At 56.7% G+C, this 23,229-nt stretch overlaps 1 protein-coding gene across 1 annotated transcript; it reads left to right on the top strand.

Moving 5' to 3' along the window:
• The first annotated feature begins 8,765 nt into the window (after positions 1-8,765).
• On the top strand, positions 8,766-22,677 carry PLPP7 (phospholipid phosphatase 7 (inactive)). Its single transcript, XM_060013274.1, has 2 exons — positions 8,766-9,488; positions 21,357-22,677. Exons 1-2 carry the CDS (start codon positions 9,038-9,040, stop codon positions 21,719-21,721), a joined length of 816 nt encoding a protein of 271 aa, XP_059869257.1. The 5' UTR covers positions 8,766-9,037; the 3' UTR covers positions 21,722-22,677.
• Positions 22,678-23,229: the final 552 nt, after the last annotated feature.

Raw genomic sequence — 23,229 nt, 5'->3', positions numbered from 1 at the left:
CAGGGGTCACGTGACAGTGGCTTTCCGGAGTCTTGGACGCACACTCAGATCTGGCCAAGTTCAAAGCCCACTTATTTCCTCCTCCAGGCACGCCGCCCTTGCCTGGGGGCCAGCCCCTCCGAGCCCGGATGGAAGTGACGTTAGAAAGCCCTGTGTCCGGTAAGTCCCACCAGAAGACTGCTTGGGTGCCCACGGGGTGAGCAAAATAGAAAACCCCTGTCCCTCGGCCCCAGAGCTGTCTCCTCTGCTACGTCACCTCCTATGCAGTACTTCATCCTGGGCTGGTTCGAGGGCCAGTTCTGCAGAGGGAGGGCCCAGGCGGCGTCTTTTTGCCAGGCTCTGAGCTGAGGATGGGACCCCCCGGGGCCAGCTCTGACGGACGGAGGGTCTGAAAGGGCTTGGCCCACGCCAGCATCCCCTGTCCTGGCTCCCCACTGGCCCTCCAAGGTTCCAGCTGCTCCCCCAGCTCTCAGCCCCTCCAGCCCTCCTGCAGCCCTGCTTCCTGCTCAGCGTTTTCTGGAGTCTGTGGGTGTTGGGCACAGACCCACGGCTGTCTCAGCATATGTGAAGGCCCGTGATACAGCCACACGAGAGGGAAGCGCTGGCGTCTGCAGAAGCAAGGAAGGGGACATCTGTTTGTGACGTGCCCAACACCACGGGGACACCCGCACGGCGCCCCAAACCTCTCCCCCTCCCTCAGACCTCAGTCTCCCCAGCCTCCTCTGCCTTGATGTCGCCAGTGAATGGGAAGGAGCAGGGCTCTGGAGGCTCAGCCGCCACCCTCCTCGGGGATGGTGAACCCCCCGGTGTGGCAACTTGGGGGTGCCAAGTGCTGTCGGTGGGAAGACAAGGTCCCTCAGTTCCCAGCATGTTGGCCCGGAAAGGCCGTGAAAACCCGAAGTCACACAGCAAACCAGAGGAAGAAACAACCTGACCTCACCCAGCTGGGTTTTAACACGCAGCCCCAGTGAGTCCAGAGTCCTCCCAGGTCAGCAGAAAGAGCCGGATGCAGGGTCTCCTCACTGAGCATCGCTGCGGCCAGGGCGTTTGCATGCATCACCTTCGTGGCTCTCCACGAGGACCCCGTGAGCCAGTCCCGTTACCATCCCATTCCACAGGTGAGGTTACTGAGGCCTGGTGAAGAGGGAGGTGTGGATGGAACCCGCCCCCTGGCTCTGAGACCTGGAGGCCGGAGGATTTGATATAGCAGGCGCTCTCACCAGCGTTCCCTGCAGTTGTAGGGACCAAGATCTCAGGGCCACAGCTGATCCTCCAAGAGCTCTCAGCCTCCAAGGGTGCAGTCATCAGGAGACCGGAAAGGCACTTCTCAGGTGGGAAAATCCCTTTGTTCTGCAGATGGAAATGCTATGTGCTGGGATTCTGTTGCCCTGGGAGACAGGGTTATCTCCTTAACTGTTTAGGACCAGGCCGGAAGCCAATGGTGAGGCTTGAAATGTCCGCCTGGGAGACGCGGGGGCAGGGTTGGAGGACCAGGTAGGTGGCTGGAGGGGATGGTGCATCAAGGGGCAAGGAGGGACTTCCCTGGTGGCGCAGTGGTTGAGAGTCCGCCTGCCGATGCAGGGGACACGGGTTCGTGCCCCGGTCCAGGGGGATCCCACGTGCCGCGGAGCAGCTGGGCCCGTGAGCCATGGCCGCTGAGCCTGCGCGTCCGGAGCCTGTGCTCCGCAATGGGAGAGGCCACAACAGTGAGAGGCCCGCGTACCGCAAAAAAAAAAAAAAAAAAAAAAAAGAGGCAAGGAGGCTGCAGGGCCCACCTGGCACCACTGAGGCACCTCACCTCTGCAGAGAGTGGGCTCAGCCTGGCCAAGCTAGCGCATCCAGGGTCTCCGAGAGGGCTGGTCCCACAGCCTCCCTACAGGTGGGGAACACGGGCTGGCAGGGTCATACAGGGAGGGCTCCAGAACTAGATTCCAGGTCTCCTGGCCCCCAGGTCCCTGATAAGCTCACTCTCCACAGAGGAGCAGAGGTGTGGTATGGGGCCCTGCGCAAAACCAGTGCCTGGGGTGGCCACATTCTTGTAGGTCGTGTTAGGTTTGGGACTGACCAGCTGGCCTCCCCACCACGTCACGCCCGTGCATTCCTTCCCCAGTATTGACTGGGCACCTGGGCTGGCCGCTCAGAGACACGAGGGAACACAGCCAGGGCCTGGACACACAGGAGGCATGGTCTTCTCAGCACTCACATCCCTGTGGGCCAGAGAGATGCCAAGGGATAACTCCGAGAATGATGAACGGAGATGTTAATTAACACGAATAATAAATGGGTACAACTTCATGCTCAAAACGATTGCTATAAATCAGGACGTAGATGGGTAAGTTGTTTTGATGTGTGTGTGTCCAGTACTGAGCTTGGGGAGGGGAGGGTGAAGGACATGTGTTCCAGGGGTGTGAGGGGTGTGACGGTGTGTGAGGCAGTTAGAGTGTGTTGGTGAACGTGTGTGTAGATGAGTGTGTGATGATGTGAGTGTGTGTGACAGTGTGAGTTTGTGCGTGTCTGTGTGTGAGGGTACATGCGGCAGTTGTGTGTGACTGCTTGGGGGTGGTGGTGTCTATGTGTCTGGGAAGGTGTATGTACGTGTGTCCATGTGGGTGTGTGTATGAGGTGTGTAATGGTGTGAGTGACCACAAGTGGTGTGGGTGTAGATGAGGGAGTGTGTGTATATTGTGTATGGCAGTGTGTGCCTTGTGTGAGGGTGTATGTGAGAGTGTGTGTGAGTACAGAAGGACACGTTTGTGTTCTGGTTGTGCGAGTGCATGTCTGTGTGAGTGTGCCCGATGGTGCGTGTTCACGTGTGTCTGTGAGGGTGGATGCGAGCGCGTGTGTCTGTGGGTGAGTGTGTGTCCGTGCAGATGTATGGATGTGTGTGTGATTGTGAGTGGAGGTGAGCATGTTTGTGGGTGTGAGTGGGTGGGATGTAGGAGCGTGTGTGAGTGTGCATGTCTGTGCACGCGGGTGTGTTGGATGTTATTTTGGGGCTGGAGGGGATCGTTAATGTGCCTGGGGGATGGAGATCCAGGGCCAAATCGGGGTCAGGACGGGCGGGGGAGGGGTTGCTTCTCCCAGCCTGGCTCACAAGGGCGGTCCCTCTGGCCCCGCTTCCCCGTCGGAGCCACAGTTCTGAGCGAGAAACGCCTGCTCCTCCCGGGACGGCCTCTTGAACGCACCACCGTCCCCCCAGGCGAGGAGCGGAGGCTCAGCGGCGCCCCGGGTCCGGCGGCGGCGGGGGCAGTGAGAGCAGGTGCCCGCCCTCCCGCCGCCCACCCCGGTCACCTGGCGCCGCCCCTCCGCGCCCCCGCGCCGCCCGCAGCATCCTCGGGCCCCCCATCACTGTCCCGCGCGCCGCAGATGCGGGAGGACGCGGGCGCCGCGCTCCGGCGGGGCCCCCCGCGCGCCCCGCCGCCCGGGCAGAACGGGGACGGAGGCGGCGTCAGCAGGCTGGGTGCGGCCCGGGATCGGGTGCGGCGCTGGGAGTTCTCCAAGGTGCTAAAATAAACCCGGAGAAGGATCAGGTTTCCCGACCGAAATAACCCAGGAGCGGCCTTAGAAATGCGAACTGACAAAGCGATCCGGGGCGGGAGCCGGCGGGGCGGGGAGGCGGTGACGAAAAATGCTTTTCTCTGGGCTGCTTCGCCGTCCTGGCAGGGACCCCCCGCCGCTGCCCCTCCCTGCTCTCCCCTCCAGCTGTGCGTCTCCCCAGAGTGGAGCTTCACACCCCTTCCCCTCCTGTTTTGGGGTCATTACCCTAAATAACCCGACTCCTCTTGGCCATCGTCTTTGATGGCAAGGTTTGTAGTAGATCAGAGTCCAGCCTTCAGAATCAGACAGCCATTCATTCAATACATATTTATTGAATGCCTGCTAGGTGCCACGCACTCCTTGGGCACCTTGCCCCACAAAGGAACAGATAGACAACAGACCCTGCCTCGTGGGCTGACACTCTGCTAGGAGGACACAGACCCTGGGCACACACAGAATAAATAAGTGTATGGCATGTGAGAAAAGAAACTGGCCAAGGAAAAAGGAAAAGAGAGGGAGAGGGGAAGGGGGGTTGGGGTGATGTCTGAATCCCGGGGTACCTCGCTGGCTGACTCCGTGGTCCAGAGAGAATCCGTTAACCTCTGAGCTTTGGTGTTCTCATGTGCACCATGGGGACTAAGAGCCTGTTTATGAAGTTGCAGGGACTGTTGACACACACGTATCTCTGAGTCTGGCACGGAGCAGAGTTAAGTACAAGTTAATGATGAATACACTCAGTAGTAGTCGTCAGCCTATCTTAAACATTTAAAGACCACAAATAACAAGTGACTACAGTGTCCAAGTGGCTCTAGGTCCCAGGATGCTGCCAGAAAACCTCTCCTGCTTTCAGGTGACAGGCGGTGTATCCAAATGCTTGGGGCAAGGGCTTTGGACTGAGGCCTGAGTCACTTCACTGCATACCACACCCCTCTCTCAACAATGGACAGTGCTACAATAGGGAGGTGATGTGGACCTAGGGCCAGGTGGGGCAGTGATTCTGGGCAGGCCACGTGGTCTGCACGCGTGGGGCCACCTCAGAGCCATCTTTGTACTTCCCACTGGTCCTTGCGTGGGGAGAGGGCCTGACACACAGCAGACCTCAAAAAGTATTCCAGGGACCTCCAGTGGTCCGGTGGTTAAGACTCAGTGCAGGGGGCGTGGGTTCGATCCCTGGTCGGGGAAATAAGACCCCACGTGCTGCATGGCCAATAAATAAATAAAAATAATGTTTTTAAAAAAGTGTTCCAGGAGTGAGCGAGCGAATGAGTGAGTGAAAGATGAGGTCAAGCAGACAGGGAACGGAGAAGCTGTGGGATACCTGGCCAGGAAGACAGCCCACAGGCTCAGAGTTACAGGGACCAGCCAGCCCACATCCTAACTCTGGCCTTGTCTGACCAGCTCTGGGGCCTCACAGGTGATGTCACCACTCTAACCTTCTCTTCTTCAACTCTAACAAACCCAGGAAAAGTGTGGTTAGACTTGCCATGTTGGCTGGAAGTGTCTCCGACCCTGTGCTGCTCTTCCAGGTCTGGGCGCTGCAGTAGGTGGCTCAGGATGACCCACTGGACTTCATGGGGTTGCGTCTGAACACACTTTTATTTGGTACTTGCCACTTTAACCACTTATTTATCTCCTGCTTTAGTGCACAGGGGTGTATATAGAAGGATAGCTAGGCCATAATAGTTTCAAATAGTCACAAAATGCAAACAACCTACATGTCTAATAATAGGGAATGGCTTACATAAAGGATGGCCCATCCACATGACAAAATGCCAAGGAGCCATCAAAAAATGATGGGTTGTCATGGAGACATTGCCAGGTTTATATATATATTTTTTGTTTATTTATTTTTGGCTGCATTGGGTCTCTTTTTTTCCTTTTCATAAATTTATTTATTTTATTTATTTAGTTTTGGCTGCGTTGCGTCTTCGTTGCTGCACGCAGGCTTTCTCTAGTGGCGGCGAGCGGGGGCTACTCTTCGTTGTGGTGCGTGGGCTTCTCATTGTGGTGGCTTCTCTTGTGACAGAGCACGGGCTCTAGGCACGTGGGCTTCAGTAGTTGTGGCTCACGGGCTCAGGAGTCGTGGCTCACGGGCTCTAGAGCGCAGGCTCAGTAGTTGTGGCGCACGGGCTTAGTTGCTCCCCAGCATGTGGGGTCTTCCAGGACCAGGGATCGAACCCATGTCCCCTGCATTGGCAGGCAGATTCTTAACCACTGTGCCACCAGGGACGTCCCAGCAGGTTTATATTGTTAAGTGAAAAGCGGAGTTTATTTTTTAAAGAATATATAATACAATCATATTTTAAAAGCATATATCTTTATATATATAATATATATAGGTATAGTTTGTTTAATAGATATTCTTTCTGATTATTAAAGTAATACTTGATTGTCATAAAACATTTCAATCATTGGAAATGAGACAAGTGAGAATCCCTTTATAACCTGACCACCCTCATGTTAACAGTGGTGGTCTCCAGGCAGTAGGATTATATCTAGATCATCTGTATTTATTGAATTTATTGCAGTAAGACCATAACATTTTGACAGTAAGAAAAAAATAAGGCTATCAGTAAAAGTATATTGTTTTATAAACTGGCTAGCTATTTCACGGATGTTTATCCTATCTCCCCAACTAAACTGAAGGAAGAGATCAATGAAAGCATCAATTCAATGAATGAATGAATTCTAAGACTCTTGAGAAGTGGGACTGTGTGGGCTATGGTAGGTGCTCATAAAGGGATGGTGCCTGCTTCTCAGCTGTCTGAGAGTGTGAACAAGGTCACCCTAACTTACAGATGGAGGAGAAGGTCTCAGTCTGAGTGAGTGGCTCTCACCAGCCCCCTGAGGGGGAAACAGAGGCCAGGAGTGCTAGCAGGACTTGCCTGCAGTCACTAAGGTAGAGGTTGCTGAGGGGTTTGAACCCAGGGTTGTCCCAGCCCAGAGCCCACTTTTCACCACTCCTAGGCCAAAGTCCAGTCAGACTCCATGGCCCTCCCCAGCATGGAGCCCATTGTAGCCCTCAGAACCTGCCAGCAGCTCTTTCCAGGCCAAAGTGCTGACACAGGCCTCTGGGTATTAATAGCCTCTTTCTGGGCTGGGCTCCTCCTCCCCTCCTGAGGTCAGCCCAGGTCATGGGCCCCACCCAGGGACAGTGGGGTGAGTGCCCTGGTGGACAGCTAAGTGGGCACATCCAGGTCCCTGTGGTCTGAGGCATCTGAGTCTGGAGGCCCTTGTATCCCACCCCAGGGACTTCTTGGGAGTTGGGCCTCACCTCTTTTGGGTCTCACCCCTCTGAGCCTCAGCTTCCTTGTCTGTAAAGTGGGGATGATGTCTTGACTTCACAGGAAGGTTGGTTATATGGTGTCAATAAACTAAAGCAAATAGAGAGCACAGTACGCTGCCCACTACCCATGCATTCTGTGCACATCTTCATGTGCATCTGTCCAGGGTCCGGGATGAGACGGCACAGGTCATTTTGGCCACACCCAAGAGGGAGGGATGTGACACAGCCTGGGACGTCCTTCTCTGTGGTGCGTGTTCTGAGGGGAACACTCTGCAAGAGAGGTGCCGGGGAGTCCACGAGGAGCCCCAGACTGAGGGTTCTTGGTGTCTGGCTTCCCAGCCAGGTACGGAGTGGGGGCCAGACCTTGGGGGTGAGTCCTTCTGAAGGGGGCGCTCAGAGGGAGAGAGGACTTTGCCTTGTTTGTTAAACAGGACCAATTCCTGACCCACAGGCTTGAAGGCTCACTGTGAGGCAGGGACCCTTCTCAGCAGTTTACAAACATCATCTCATTGACTTCACAACAGCTCTTGGAAAGTGGGCACTAGTGTCCCCATGTTACAAGAGGAGAAAACTAGGCCCAGAGAGGCCAAGTGACTTGCTTGAGTTCCCACAGCTAGTTGGTGGCAGAGCCCCAGGTTATTCCTCATCTGTCTGACTCTGGAGACCCCAGGCTGGTGCCCCGTGACCACAGAGCACTCACTTCCACCCCAGGCAGCTTCCTGTCCTTGGGAGGCTCTGGCCCTGGTCCCTGGGAGGCTGTGGGGGTGGGCCTGGGGCTTCACGGGGGTCTCCATGCTTGGAAGGACTCCCGCCTTCATCCCCACTGGGCAGACAGGCCTTGGGTGCCGCGAATCATGAGACCAGGGCGTTCACCCCTGACTCTGCTGCTTGCCCTAAACCAGTGGCTTCCCCTTGAGGCCGGGCCCAGTCAGCCCTAAAAGGGCTGTGGAGACTTTGGGTTCCTGCAGTCAGGGAGGCCAGACTCAAACCCCAAATCCTCGGCTGGGCCCTCGTGGTCTGCCCCTCTCTGGGTCTGCAGCCTCTCTTGCCCCCTCGGTCCATGTACTGCCACACGGGCCCCCAGACCTCGCAGGAGGGCAGGAGGTAGGCTCTCCCTCGCCCAGGGCCTCTCACCTGCCTTTCCTTCCGGGGGAAAGCCCTCCACAACTCCCAGGCCAGGCCCGGAGCCCTGTTCTATGATCCTGCAACACATCTGCACGCTTGCAATTATTCACACGTGTCATTCGTTTAATCCCCTCTGAACTGTGAGCTTCCTGGGGACGGGGACGCATGCGATGTGTTCCACTCGCTGCAGTGTTCCAGGCACCTAGCACAGGTCCAGGAGCTCGGGAACTAGTTACGGGGTTGCCTGAAGCTGCTTTAAGTGATCCTGTCCTTCGCAAAGCTTCCGGGCAGTGGAGGCCACCTCCGAGGGGCAGATCCATTACCAACCAATTAATTACTCCTCCCTCTAACGGAAATCGAATCTTACAGATTGCCATTTGATTGAACGGTCATGCACTGAAGCCCGATTCAAGACTGATTGAAAATAGAAAAGCCCAGCCTGCCAGCTTAATGAAATGCTGTCACAGAGGGGAGGGGCTGGGCCCAGCCCCAGTGGACCCAGGGTGATGCTTTCAGTGACGTCATTCACTCCATCTGGTGTCCGGAGAGGCCTTTGGCCTGGACTCCACTGTCTAGTCCACGGGACCAGGTCCAAGCTGTCCAGGCCAGTGGGTCAGGCGGGCCTGGCTCACAGGGGTCTGGCCTGCTCAGAGGGAAGCTGGTCAAAGCAGGACTGAGTCGGGGGCCCCCATCTAGGCCTCTGGCCTGGGGCACAGCCGAGGCCAGAGCAGCAGGAGGACTACATTTCCCAGAGTCCCCCAAACCCCGGGAGCGAGCCATTGGAAGATTTAAATAGCCCAGGCCCGAGGCAGCCAGGCTGCAGCTGTGGACGTGTCCACCTCCTGGGTGGCTCCATTGGCGCTGGCCCGCACTGGGGGGCTCGATTGGCTGCCCAGCTGGCACTGACATTCCCTGGGAGCCTGGTGGCAGCCGGAGGTAAGCAGCCATGTGCAGTCCCGCACTCTATATTTAACAGCTGCCGCAGAGCAGGAGGGGAGGCCGGGAGCAACGGAGGCTCCAGGCTTCCGTCTTTGGAGAGAAGGGCCTCACAGCCAGGCTGGCACCGGCCCTCGCTGGGTGACTGTCACCATGCCTGCCTCCCAGAGCCGGGCCCGGGCCCGGGACCGCAACAACGTCCTCAACCGGGCCGAGTTCCTGTCCCTGAACCAGCCCCCGAAGGGGGCGCCGGAGCCCCGCAGCTCGGGCAGGAAGGCCTCGGGCCCCTCGGCACAGCCCTCGTGCCCTGGCGATGGGGCCCGCGAGCGGCGCCAGTCTCAGCAGCTGCCCGAGGAGGACTGCATGCAGCTGAACCCCTCCTTCAAGGGCATCGCCTTCAACTCCCTGCTGGCCATTGACATCTGCATGTCCAAGCGCCTGGGGGTGTGCGCCGGCCGGGCTGCGTCCTGGGCCAGCGCCCGCTCCATGGTCAAGCTCATTGGCATCACAGGCCACGGCATCCCCTGGATCGGGGGTACCATCCTCTGCCTGGTGAAAAGCAGCACGCTGGCCGGCCAGGAGGTGCTCATGAACCTACTTCTGGGTGAGTGTGCCCGCCGTCCACCACCCACCCCGCCAGGCCCGGGGAGGGAGCCCACCCCAGCAGGACCAGCGGGGCCCTCAGAAACCGACTGGAACAATTTAATGAGGTTAGGCAGGGCGGGTGCCCCAGAAACAGGCAAGCCTCCGGCTTGGGGAAGAGAGAGCTGAGGATGCCCAGATGACAGCCCCCTGCAAAGTGAGGGCCTTGAGAATGCGGGGCCCCAGCGGGAACTTCTGAGGAAGGGCCCTGCTCTGGGGAGGGAGTAGCTTGAACCGCCGCCCCAGAAGCAGCTTGAACAGGGGTGCTGGAGGCCGTGACCTCTAGGGAAGTGGCCAGGAGTCTGGCGGGTGCTCTGCAGTGAGGTGTCTAACCCTGTAACACCCCATCCCATAGGCTGGGGTCCTTGAGTTCCTAGGCTGCTTGCAGGCAGCACTTGTGAGCTGCTCCCATCAACCCGCTGCTTGGCTCAGGGACCCTGCAAGCCACCCGGGATCCTCCCACAGGGCCTGGGGGTGCAGGGGTCCAGTCTGGGGCTCCCACCCACTCATGGCCTCCTGGAGTCCTTACGTACCGCTTCCCTGGGTGAGTCGCTGGAGGAGAGGAGGGCCTGGTGAGCTTTGGTTTGTTTTTGCAAAGTCTTTGTCACCAGCGTCTTTCAGTTGAGCTCTGCCCTGTGCCAGGTGCCACGTGGGCGCCATGTGGAAAGCAGGCCTTCCCCTCTCTCCAGGAGGTGATGCCCAGCCCCCACGCGGCCCACCCTGCAGCCACCTCCAGATCCCCCAGGTGCTCGGGGACCCAATGCTGCCACCCTCCACGGTGGGCCATGTTGATCTCCTGGCCCTTCCCAGCACAGCCACGATCTGGGGCACAAGTCGGGGGCAGGGGGAATGGCTCAGGCTAAGCAGACACTGACAAGGGGTCCCACTTCCAAAGGGGTGTGTGTTGGGCCACTGAGAACTGCCATCCCAGGGGAAGTTGCAATACAGTGTGGCTCCCCACTCAGGTCTCAGAGCATCTGGGGTGGACAGTCTGTGGGTGGGATGTAGGGAGGGGAGAACAGCAGTTGCTCGTGCAGGAGATGGCTGGGTCTGGTACCATCAACGTTTTCTTGTTCTTATTCCTAAATGATTTACATTACTTGTTCCTATGCCAAACAGTCCCATGGGACTGGTGCTATTACCATGCCCACTTTACAGATTAGGAAACTGAGGCTCCTGTAAATAAAGCAACCTGACCAGAGCTTCAGAGCGGGAGATTTGCACCAGGTCTGAAGATCTGCACCTGACATCCAGGCCTGTGCTCTTTTCAGGCAACGTGCCCTGGGCTTGGGACAGAGGGACAGAGCAAGGTGGCCCAGGGGCTGGGCCGGGTGTTTGCGGGGGGCAGAACCCTGGTCTCATTACCCACAGTTTCCCCGGTGCCCGCTGCAGCCTGACACAGAGCAGTAGCTCAAGAAAACTGTGTTGGGGGTCAGGTGTCCAAGGATGGGGGTGGGAAAGCATCCTTGAGCCACCCCTCAAACCTGCTCCCCAGACCTTGTCTGCACATTCCTCCCGCGTAAGATGATGGAGGTGGTGAAGCTGTGTTCATAATTTGCTCAGCGCTTACTCCGTGCCCGGTTTTGCATAAACCACATCATCACTTCTACAGGGAGATGGTTTGTCCACAGCCACGTAGCTAGTCATTGATGGGGCCAGGACTGGAGCTGGGAACAACTCTTAACATCTTAACAGTTTGTTGAGATGCGGCTTCTGCCTCTTTCCAGCAACCAGATTCTGGGGACACAAAGGAGTTTGCTTCATAGGGTGAAGAGCAAAGTTCGAGGTGCCTCCCTTCTTGAATAAGAAGGACAGTCATTTCTAAGTTTTTAAAATCATCATGTATTGAGCTTCACTATGCACCAAGTACTATGCCCTGAATGTCCTGTATTTCATGATTTTAAAATCTTTTTAATGACCGTGTAATGTAAATATTAATACACCCACTTCACAGAGTTAACTGAGGCTCAGAGGGGTCAAGGGACTTGCCCGCCCCCACGTGCCCGTAAGTGGTAGATCTGGGAAGCAAATCCAAGTCCTCCAGGCTGCAAACCCCTTGCCCCCCACCCCCCTCAGCATCCGTCTGCGGGTCGGGCTTACCACACAGTCCACGCTGAAGCTTGTGAGTAGCGAGGAGGCGCCTGGGAAGAGTTTTCTCTTTTACCAGCACCTTTGCTGGCGCATCCAGGTACCGACATGACAGAGAGACGAGAGCCCGGCACAGAGCAGCTGCTCAGAACGGACAGGGTGGTCTGTGGGCCTGGGGCATCTCGTGGGGATGTGGACCCTGTAAACTGCAGCAGATAGCCAAGGCGGGTTAATCCCACAGCTCTGACCTGACCCGCCAAGAAGAGCTGCCCACTCCACTCTCTGCCCAGGGAAGAAAGACCATCCGTGGAGCACAAACTGTGCACAGATCTGTCTTTGCTTTCGTCTTTGGGGGCCTGGGCGGCCTTTCAATCCTGGAGCTCTGAGGTTGGAATGGACTTTGTCCGGGTCCTCACTCTGACCCTTACTCGATCTGCTCAAGTCCGTTCCCATCCCCGAGCTTCAGTTTCCTCATCTGTACATGGGGCTTCAGGACTGTGGTGGGGATTCAAGGGGAGCTGGTAAAGCCCTTAGCACAGTGGGTGGCAGGCAGACCTGGAAGCTTCAGGGCCCTGAGGGATGAGGGGGCCCTGCTTGGTCCCGCCCGCCCTGCTCTGAGCACCAGGGCACCCAGCAGAGTCCTGAGGGCAGAGCCCTTCCCCTCTACAATTGGCACTTGGGCTCTCCTTGGCCCCAAAGCGGAAAACTCAGGAGCCTCGGAAAATGGAGCTCCAGACACCGGACCCGGGAAGAGTCCCCGCTGGGCCGGGAGGAAGTTCTCTGCTCTGGTCCCTGCGTTCCTCCCCAAGAGTGTGCTGTGCTGCCTAGACTGGAAACGTCAAAGCCAGAAGGGATCTTGGCAGCTGGCACAAGCTTGGCTCCAGAGTTGGCCGGACCTGGGTGCAAATCCTGGCCCAGCTGTGGAAACCGGGGCAAATGACTTTGCCTCTCTGAGTCTCATTTTCCTCATCTGTCTAGTGGGCTGCTGGGACACTTCCCTGAAGCATTACACGAAAGTGCATGGCTCATACGAATGCCAGTTGATGCTTGGGCATCAGTGATCACCATCCTCATCGCCATTGCCAGCATCAAAAGAAGTCCCAGGTCCAGGGTCCCTCCAAGTCCCCTCCAAGCTCTAGACACCTGTGAGATGACCTGATCCCCTCCTTTGTCCTTCCCCTGCAACACCCGACTTGATGATCCCAAAGGGGGCCAGGTGACAGGGGACCCAGGCCATCCCCGTTCACCAAGCCCATCCTGGTTCCCCCATGGGCCTGTCCTTGGTGGAAAATGCCTTCCATGTCTTATTTCCATGATCTATAAAAGAATCTTTATTGAAATGTCCCTGATTATAAAAACTATACATTCTTTTTTTTTCTATGTCATTTTTTAAATTTTGGTTAAATAGGCATAACATAAAACTTACCATTTTAACCATTTTTAAGTGTATACTAGCATTAAGTACATTCACATTGCCAGAGCTTTTCCATCTTCCCAGACTGAAACTCGGCTCCCATTAAACACTAAATCCCCATCCCTCTCCCCACAGCCCCCAACACCCACCATTCTGCTTTCTGTTTCTATGAATCTGACGAGTCTAGGGACCTCATATCAATAGCATTATACAGTATTTGTCTTTTAATATCTGACTTATTTCACTTAGCAGCCCGTCCTCAAGGTTCATCCATGTCGTAGCAGGTGTCAGCATCTCCTTCTTTTTTAAGGCTGCATAATACTCCATGGTATGGACAGACCACATTTTGTTTATCCATCATCTACCTTCTGGCTATTGTGAATAATGCTGCTATGAACATGGGTGTACAAATATCTGTTCAAGTCCGTGCTCTCACTTCTTTTGGGTATAGAAGCAGGATGGAATTGCTGGATCCTATGTTTAATTTTTTGAGGAACCCCCAGACTATCTCCCACAGCAGCTACACCATTTTACATTCCCACCAGCAGTGCAAAAGGGCTCCGGTTTCTCCACAAGTGTTCTTTGCCAGCACTTTTCTTTTTATATAACAGCCGTCCTGATGGGTGTGAAACGTGGCATCTCATTGTGGTTTTGATTTGTGCTTCCTTAATGAGGAGTGATGTTGAGCACCTTTTCACTGCACATCCTCACGGTAAGGAAAATTCAGACGACGGCAGGTGATGAAGAAAGTGACTGTTTCCCTTAAGCCCTTTCCCCAGGAATAACCTCCGTTGCAGTTTGGGTCATGGGTCTCTGGATTTTTCTCTGCACCCAAACTAGCATATCATATGCTTCTAAAATGACCTCCTGTGGCGTTTTGCCCGGCTTGGCCTCATTCTCATGGCCCTACTGGGCCTTCTTGGCTATGAACCTCCCATCTCGGCCCCGCTCCTCCCTTCACACCAAGCACGAGGGGTTCAGAAACCAGAACCTGCACCCTCAGCCTGGCAGCGCCGCCCCCACCCGCCCCAAGCATCTCACAGCATCCCCTCCCCCCCAGCCCCTGCTCACCCACCCTCCATATAATCTCTTGTGTCAGCTGTCTCATCCCAGCCCACCGGCCCCTGCTCTTGGGCACAGCTCAGGTGACAAGCCCTCCAGGAGGTCTGCATAGCCTGTCCCTAGCTGATGGACCTTTAGACTCTGATCCCAAACCTTCACGGTCAGGAGCCCTCCTGCTGGAGACCCCAGCGCAGCTCCGCAGAGGTAGGACGTTCTCCACCCTGCCCCCAGCTTCACTTCTCATCATCTCAGCGGGGCTCAGCGAAATGGTCCCTCCAGGCTAAAATACACATGACATAAAATTCACCATTTTCACCATTTTTAAGTGTCCAGTTCAGTGGCATTAAGTACATTCACATCGTTGTGCAGTTGTCCCCACCATCTATCTCCAGAATTTCTTTCATCTTCCCCAACTGAAACTCTGCACCCGTTAAACACTAACTCCCCAGCCCCCCTCCCCAGCCTCTGTCAACCTCTAATCTACTTTCTGTCTCTATGAATCTGCCTACTTTAGGGACCTCATAAAAGCAGAATCATGCAATACTTGTCTTTTTGTAAAAATAACTCTTTTTTTTTTTTAACTTATTTTATTTATTTTTGGCTGTGTTGGGTCTTCGTTGCTGCGCCCGGGCTTTCTCTAGTTGCAGCGAGTGGGGGCTACTCTTCGTTGCAGTGTGCGGGCTTCTCATTGCAGTGGCTTCTCTTGCGGCGGAGCACGGGCTCTAGGTGTGCGGGCTTCAGTAGTTGTGGCACGCAGGCTCAGTAGTTGTGGCGCACGGGCTCAGTTGCTCTGTGGCATGTGGGATCTTCCTGGACCAGGGCTCGAACCCGTGTCCCCTGCACTGGCAGGCGGATTCTTAACCACTGCGCCACCAAGGAAGCCCAAAATAACTCTTTTTAAATGTGCACAAGTCATGCACCTTCATGCTAAGAAGAATTTTAATGCAGAATTACAGAAAGACACCAAAAATCGCCCTCATCAACCCACCCGGCTAGAAGCGCTGTTAACACTTAGCGTGGTACCTTCCAGACTTTTTTCTCTGTATAAACACATTAACATCTTATTTTACAAAAACGGCATCGTACTGTAAATCCGGTTTGGTCGTTGGCCTTTTCCACTTAAACCCTGTAGCTATCCTTCGGTGGCTATAAATACACGTCAGCTTCATCATTCGCCCCAGAGTGGCCCCAGAGAGCTCCACCGCGGTTTCTCCCGTCTGTCTCCGACTCAAGGGCATTGGGTTGGTTTGGGGTTTTCAGTGTTACAAAAAACGCTGCAGTGGACATCCTTGATGTGGGGCACATCCGTAATTACTTCCCAAGGAGATAGTCTTACAGATGGAAGGCCTGAGTCAAGGGAGGCCTGTTGGAAAGACTTCTGAGTCTGAAGCCAGATGCCCTTCAGAAAGTGTAGACCGATTTACAGCACCCCCACAGCACTACCAGACCCGGTTCCCCAGCTCCCGGAGAGGCCAGAATGGGGGATCGGAGGCCAGAAGAGCTGGGACCCCCTCCTCCCAGCCCCAGCCAGTAAGAGGTATCGGCTCTGTCGTTGCTCTTTGCAGGGTCCATAGCTACCCCTCCCCCACCCCTAGCCCAGCCTTATTGCTGCCGAGCTGGTCCCATGGAGCACATCTCAGGGGAAGCAGCTGAGCGTGAGGGGCCATGAGGGGTCGTCCTGGCAGCCCCCCAGCCAGGCTGAGAGAGAATAGTGGCCACCAAGGCAGCACAGCAGGGCCTTGAGAATGGGTGTGCTTCCTGCAAGGAGGGTTCAGGCCTCTCAGCCCCTGCTCCGTGAGAGGGGTGGAGAGCGGAGATTATTGGGAGGGAAGGCGTGAGAGGTGATGGGGCCCAGCCCTGCAGCCCAGGCGGCCCTCAGAGTAGCTTCTGGAATGATCCCCATTTTATCAACCAAGGGAGAAAGCTCAGCGGGAGAGACGTGCCAAGGTCATGAAATTCACAAGCAGTCGACCTTGAGGCCGGTCTCTGATCCTGGAGCCCAGGTGTGCAGCCTCTGCCCTGAGGCCCAGGGAGGGTAGGTGAGCAGCCCGGGTCACACAGCAAGTCGGGGCAGGTGGCGCGGCTTCGGCCCCTCCTGACTCTGGCCCCTGAGCTTGCTGCCAAGAGGACCTTTCCCCACAGGGGCCCCCTGCCCCCCTCCCATTCCAGGAGGGAATGTAGGTCAGGGAGCTCAACAGGCCGTGTGAGTGGAATTCACGGAGCCTTGAGTGACGGGCCCATTTGCTTCTATTTCTGGGCCCCAGATTATGCGCTGACAGTGTCAGAATCAGAGTCACACGAGGGATGGCCATGGTGCTGGAGGGGGTGCGAGCAGCCTGCGGGAGTGGGGGGAGGGGCTGTGAGTGGAGTGGCGAGGCCCCGGGGGCCACCAGCTCTGCTGGAGAGCCGTCCCCCCATGGCCTCTTCTACACCCAACTCTCAGAACCAGGGAGCAGCAGTGTGATGTGGGGAGAGGCTGTGGGCGTGCCACACCTTGAAAGGAGCCCCTGTGTTGACGACTGCACATCTTCCCCACCCTCACCGCCCAAGCCACCTGGCACCCTGCCAGCCTGGTTCACCAGCCCCAGGCCTGGCCCTCGCCTGCCATACTCAGGAACCAGCGAGGCCCAAGACCTGCAGCTCAAGTGAATGAATGAACCAAGCACAGGCTGGGCCGGGCCAGCTGGACAGCCAGGCTGACCCGGTGGTCCCGAGAGGCCCAGGTCAGTGGGGCCGTCCCCACCTCATTATGGCCGCGAGGGACAGAGCCAGCCAGGAATAGCAGATTCCCAAAGGCCCAGATGTGGGGTTCTCAAGTCACGGCACACAGCCAGCCCCAGAAGCCTCTCGAGGGGGCAGGGGAGGGTCCCCCCCCACCCCAGCTTCAGCCACGCGGCGGCCTCTTTCATCTGCTCACATACGGAGTCTCTGTGTGTACTTACGTTGGGGAAACATGTTTTGCTGCTAAAACAGTTTGAGAGGTGTGGGTCTTGCTCCTTCTTGGCCTGTGGGTCTTGACAGCCCACGAGGAGCAGTGGGACACCTGGGGAGGCCAAGGTACAAGCCCGCCTTGCCTTCAGACACCACGCGGGAGCGAGGCCCTGAGCATGGCTTCCCCCCTGGGCAGCCCGTGGACGCACGATGCTGCCCCTCCCTCCCGCCTTCCTCCTGAACCCAGCAGCTTTCTCTGGGCACCTCTGCTGTGGTTTACACTCGTCTGGGAAGGCAGATTTAAATCGACAAGAACTTGCCAACTTGCTGAGCCCTGGTTTTCAGCTGAGAAACTTGGTCACCAATTAGATAGATGACCCACACCTCCCTGTGGCTAGTGTCATGGTTTGATCTGCCTTAGGGCCTGATCCTGGCCCCCATTAGCCCGCTCCAGACCCTGGCCCAGGAGGCTCTGACTTTCCTCCAGGTGTTGAGGGTCTCGGAATTTGGGCCACATCATTTTTTTTTAATTTTATTTATTTATTTATGGCTGTGTTGGGTCTTCGTTTCTGTGCGTGGGCTTTCTCCACTTGCGGCGAGCGGGGGCCACTCTTCATCGCGGTGCGCGGGCCTTTCACTGTCGCGGCCTCTCTTGCTGCGGAGCACAGGCTCCAGATGCGCAGGCTCAGTAGTTGTGGCTCACGGGCTTAGTTGCTCCGCGGCATGTGGGATCTTCCCAGACCAGGGCTCGAACCCGTGTCCCCTGCATTGGCAGGCAGATTCTCAACCACTGCGCCACCAGGGAAGCCCTGGGCCACATCATTTTGATGCTGGTGAGACCTCAGAGAGGGAAACCCTCTCACCAATGCCCCTGCTTGATGACACCCAGCCTGCAGGGTCTGAAAGCCTTAAGGTGCTTACCTGGGTCAGGCCAGGCTGGGGCTTAGGAGTAATAACAGCAGCTATGGCATCAAACGCCCCGTACCAGGCTGTTCGAAATACTTCGCAGACACTAAGGAGCTCATTTCATCCTGTGATAACCCCTGTTACAGGTGGGTAGACGGAGGCTCTGACAGGTGAAGGGACTTGTTCTTAATGAGCAGAGGAACTTGAACCCCACCTGTGACTCTGAAACCTGCAAGTTTAACCCCCCACCTGTGAACTGCCTCCTCCCCAGGTGGAGAGAGCCTGTCACAAGGTGAGGGAGGGGCAACTTTCAAAAGCCTGGCCTCCTGCCTGGGCTGCTCCGTCAGCCTCAGGGTCCCTGGGGTCAGGTGCAGCCGCCTCCCTCCAGCTCCCACCTGCCCTGTTGGTCCCTCCCTCCTGCTGGGACTGTGACCGCCCCCCCACCCCCCCACGGGCTCCAGATGGCTCCCAGCCTGGGCCTGGCCTCCACCTGGGTCAGCAGCATGCAGGCTGGGAGGCCTGGCTCCCGGGAACCAGTTGCCGTGGAAATACGGGGCGGGGTGTGGAACAAGGTTCCCTCCCTCCCTGAGGCTCCTCCCCTCATGGCCTGGCAGCCTCTGCATCCACCATTTCCTGCTTCTGCCCCTTCCCTGGCTGCTCCGGCACATCCCAGGGTGGGCAAACGTCAGCTGGCCCTATGGCTAGTGAGAGGGGCAGGCCCTGGGGAGGCCAGGGCTTCAAATCCCAAACCAAGAGCCCAGACTGCAAGCAGCAGCCCTGCAGAGGGCAGGAAGAGAGTTCTGCACCGACCAGGGAGCGCAGTGTTACCCGGGAGCAGTGTAGACATCCAACGCTGGGACCGTCAGGTAAATAAGCCAGGGCACCTCGGACGCTGCAGCCATGGGTGTCCCGGGGGGTGTGACCCGGCATCTTTCAAAAGCAGGTTACAGAACGTTGTGTGTAGAGCTCGTTACAGCTTTTATTAAATCTACGCTCTATAGATGGAGAGAAGGTTCTGGAAAGGTGGCTGCCTCTGGGTGGCAGGATTACAGGTGATTTAAAAATCTTATTTTTATCTTCTGTTTTGTAAATTTTCCACAGTGAACATCTATCGTGTCATTTTTTTTGTTTTTTGGGTTTTTTTTTTCATTTCTGAGCAGCAGGGGTTGCAGTAAGAGTTTCGGTATCTCCTGTAAAGTTTCCAGGGAAGTTCCCAGAGCCAGGCTGCACTGAACTGGCATTTGGTCATAATCCTCCCCCCTTCTCTGGCCCTCCTGGTACGCCAGGCACCCGGGGGGACCACCTCCTCTCGTTTACTGGGACTTCCCTGTTTTAGCCCTGAACTTCTTATGTCCTAGAAACCCCTGTGTCCCAGGCAAACCCAGGACAGTCAGTCACCCTGTAGGCACTGTGTCAAACCCCGTCTGAGAGGCAGGTGTTTGGGATACCTTGTTACAGGTGAGGGAAGTTAGACGACTTGTCCAAGGTCACAGTCAGGAGGCTCCGAGGCTGGGACTCGAACCCAGGTCTCTGTGGCACTCGCAAGCCCCCACTTTGGCTGACCGGGTGCCACTGTGATCAGCTGGATGAAAGTGGGCCCTTGGCGTGGGCCTTCGTCTAACGGCACAGAGAGGCAGAGCAGCCTCTCCAAGGCCACACAGCGGGGTGGTGGTGAACAGGACGGACAGAGATCCAGTTCTCCCCCAAGCTCCCCAAATGGGAAAGGAGCCCGCCCCTCTGGCTCCGCACCCCAGGCCGGCGACTCAGCTAACATTTGGAGACTGCCGTCCTGTGTCTGGCCCTGGGCATACGCCTACGAACAGAATAGATTTGGCTTGACCCCCCTTCTGTGAAGTGATGGTGGTGGGGAGGAAGTGAGGCGTTAACCCCAAACCTCTCACCACCCAGCGGGTTCCTTAGTTGCGGCTGGGTAAGTGCTATGAAGAGAGCATAGGTTGTCTGGAGGGCAGGGAAGGCCTCGCTGGGGGTGTGACGTTTAGGCTGAGGCCCGGCAATGACGGAGAAGTCAGAGGGAGGGAAAGGGAAACATCCAGAAAGAAGGAGGAGCAGGCAGGGGTGCTCCAACCTCCAGGGCTTCGTCTTGTCTTCTGTAAAATGAGGACAATATGGTACAGCTGCCATGGAAAACGGTCTGGTGGCTCCTCAAAAGACTTTACATAGGGAATTCCCTGGCGGTCCAGTGGTTAAGACACGGAGCTTTCGCGGCTGAGGGCCCGGATTCAATTAATTCCTGGTCGGGGAACTGAGATCCTGCAAGCCACGAGGCGCAGCCAAAAGAAAAAACAAATTATACGTAGTTAACACGTGATGGAGCAATTCCGCCCGTATGGATGTGCCCAAAAGAACAGAAAACGGGTTCTCCACAAATACTCGTACACAGATGTTCATAGCAGCATTATTCACAGCAGCCAATATGTACAGACAACCCAGATTCCATCAGCAGTGAATGGATACACAAATTGTGGCAGGTCCAGACAATGGAATAATAGTCAGCCATAAAAAAAGGAATGAAGTTTTGATACCTGCTACAACATAGATGGGCCTCAAAAACATTACGGTACGTGAAAGAAGCCTGACGCAGAAGGTCACGTGTTGTCTGATTCCACTTACATGAAACGTCTAGAAGAGGCGGATCCATAGAAACGGGAAGCAGCCTGGTGGTTGCCAGGGGCTGGGAGAAGGGGGGACAGGGACCACCTGCCTGATGGGAACTGGGTTTCTTTTTGGAGCTCGATAGAGGTGACGGTTGCACAACATTGTGAATATACTAAATGCCGCTGAACTGTACACTTAAAAATAGTTAATGGTGGGGCTTCCCTGGTGGCGCAGTGGTTGAGAGTCCGCCTGCCGATGCCGGGGACGCGGGTTCGTGCCCCGGCCCGGGAGGATCCCACATGCCGCGGAGCGGCTGGGCCCGTGAGCCATGGCCGCTGAGCCTGCGCGCCCGGAGCCTGTGCTCCGCAACGGGAGAGTCCACAACAGTGAGAGGCCCGCGTACCGCAAAAAAAAAAAAAAAAAAAAAGTTAATTGTGTGTTATGTGAATTTCAGTTCAACTTAAAAAAGATGGCGATGGTAACACCCTGTTCTGGGGACTGGCGGGGGCTTCAGTGAAGTCCTTTGAGAAAAACCACCAGCCCAGGGCCCCATTTGTCAGGATGAGATCCTCCGACGGGCCCCCAGTGGCCCACAAAACCCCTGATCGCCACTCTCTCATTCAGCACTTTTATCTGTCCGGATATCCCAGGGAAGGGCCTTTCAGGTAGAGGGAACAGCACAAGCAAAGGCCCCGAGGTGGGAACCTGCCCGGAGGCCCGCGTGGTTCAAGTGAAGGAAGCCCGGGCGCAGTGGGGGGAGAGCACGCGGAGGCGGCGCTGACGGCCTTCGGGGCCTCTCTCTCCTGCCCGCAGCCCTGCTCCTGGACATCATGACGGTGGCTGGCGTGCAGAAGCTCATCAAGCGACGCGGCCCGTTTGAGACGAGCCCCGGCCTCCTGGACTACCTCACCATGGATATCTACGCCTTCCCCGCCGGCCACGCCAGCCGCGCGGCCATGGTCTCCAAGTTCTTCCTCAGCCACCTGGTGCTGGCGGTGCCCCTGCGCGTCTTGCTGGTGCTCTGGGCCCTCTGCGTGGGCCTGTCTCGGGTCATGATCGGCCGCCACCACATCACCGACGTCCTCTCCGGCTTCGTCATCGGCTACTTCCAGTTCCGCCTGGTCGAGCTGGTCTGGATGTCCTCCAACACCTGTCAGATGCTCATCTCCGCCTGGTGAGCCGTTCATCTGCGGCTCCGGGGCCGGGGGTGGCCCGAGGGGCAGCAGGAGGACATAGGGCTGGCAGGGGAGGGGGGACCAGGCAGCCCCAGCCCATCTCCCCGTGGGCCGGTGGAGGCTGGTGACCTCAGGTGGGCCCACCAGTGACTGGCACGTCCCTCCCATCACGCTGGGTGCCCCCTGCTCCTTCAATCAGACCCTGAGTCCCTCTGTGGACGGGCTGGGGCCCAGCCGTGCGGATAGCCCTGCTCCGCTTCTGCTCTGGAGGTACCAGGTGAGAACCGGGATGGCGGGAGAGGGGCCGAGTCTCATCTTGTCCTTTCACCATCACGACTGTTGAGTTCCTGGCTGTGCCCACCTGACCACAGCACACCGCCCAGCGAAATGCCCACAACCCACCACCCAGCACAGGTGCCGTTGCCATTAATGGTCATCGATAGCTTAGGGCAGTGCTTTCCAAAGGGTGCCCCACCAGACACCAGCCTGCAAGACACGTTGGGAAGAGAAATGGTCTTGTGGTCAAATAACTTTGGGAAATGCTACACACTCTGTTGGACATTCACGAGGGCTGGGATTGTCGTAAAGGCAAAAGTCCTGTAGAAGAGCTTCCGTGGAATCTTGTTTAATCCATGTTTCCTAAACTTATCTGACTACAGAACCCTTTTCTCAAGGAACAGCTATTAACCACCCCCCAGGGAACCGCATTTCCCCAGACGCATTTTGGGAGATGCAGCCCAGGAGCGGAAGGGCCTGAGGCGTGAGCTGGCCTCTCCCAGCGCTGGGCCCCAGAGCCCGGGGAGACCGGGTGTCTGTGCCACCGCCTGTGGAAAGCCCAGGGCCCACGGGCATCGGTGCCACTTTGGCCCCCAGGGGCCGGACTCCGTGTGACCTAATAGGTCGTTTCCAAGTCAGCCGTTCTGGACGTGCACTTCATGTTACAATACAGATGATGTGCAAACAGGCCCTCTCCTGTGTGTTTTTTTTCCTCGTTTGATGCAAGATTCCAGGTGGGAGAGTCCCTGTTAACATGGGGGTGAGGAGTGTTTACCCCCAGTCAGGCCACGGTGTCAGGTGGTCAGGGGGCAATGGGCTCCTAGGCGTTTCCGGGCTGCCTGGTCCCTTCTCCCTGAGAAACCCTGCTGGGGCTCCCTCCATCCCCGGGCCCTGCACTGGCCACCCTGCCCAGGGTCTGGGTCGTGATTCGTTTGGAAAAAGCCCTCACTGTGGTGCTGAGGGGCTCTCCCCTGGGGGCCAAGACCCTCTCACTCCCCGCTGACCCAGACCCTGCCCCCAAGGAAGTGGTCGCTACCAGGACAAGTGGGCTCAGGGTGAGGTAGACATTAGCAACGACAGAGGGTGGGTTCGTTTCCTGTCTACCATAAGGAGTAACCACAGCCAACCGCGTGGCTTAAAACAACAGGAGTGTGTTCTCTCTCAGTTCTGGAGGTTAGAAGTCCAAATTCAAGGTGTCTGCAGGGCCACGCTGCCTCTGAGACTCTGGGTAGAAT

Source organism: Delphinus delphis, chromosome 6, assembly GCF_949987515.2.
Source record: "Delphinus delphis chromosome 6, mDelDel1.2, whole genome shotgun sequence".
NCBI classification, from domain to species: Eukaryota; Metazoa; Chordata; class Mammalia; order Artiodactyla; family Delphinidae; genus Delphinus; species Delphinus delphis.
Note: the sequence above shows the minus strand (reverse complement) of the source record. Positions and strands in the feature narration are given on the sequence as shown.

Excerpts from the sequence above, each read along its gene's own strand:
- PLPP7 (XM_060013274.1), top strand. The coding sequence starts at position 9,038 with ATGCCTGCCTCCCAGAGCCGGGCCCGGGCCCGGGACCGCAACAACGTC. Across the intron at positions 9,489-21,356 it reads GCTCATGAACCTACTTCTGG|CCCTGCTCCTGGACATCATG; the intron begins GTGAGTGTGCCC and ends TCCTGCCCGCAG.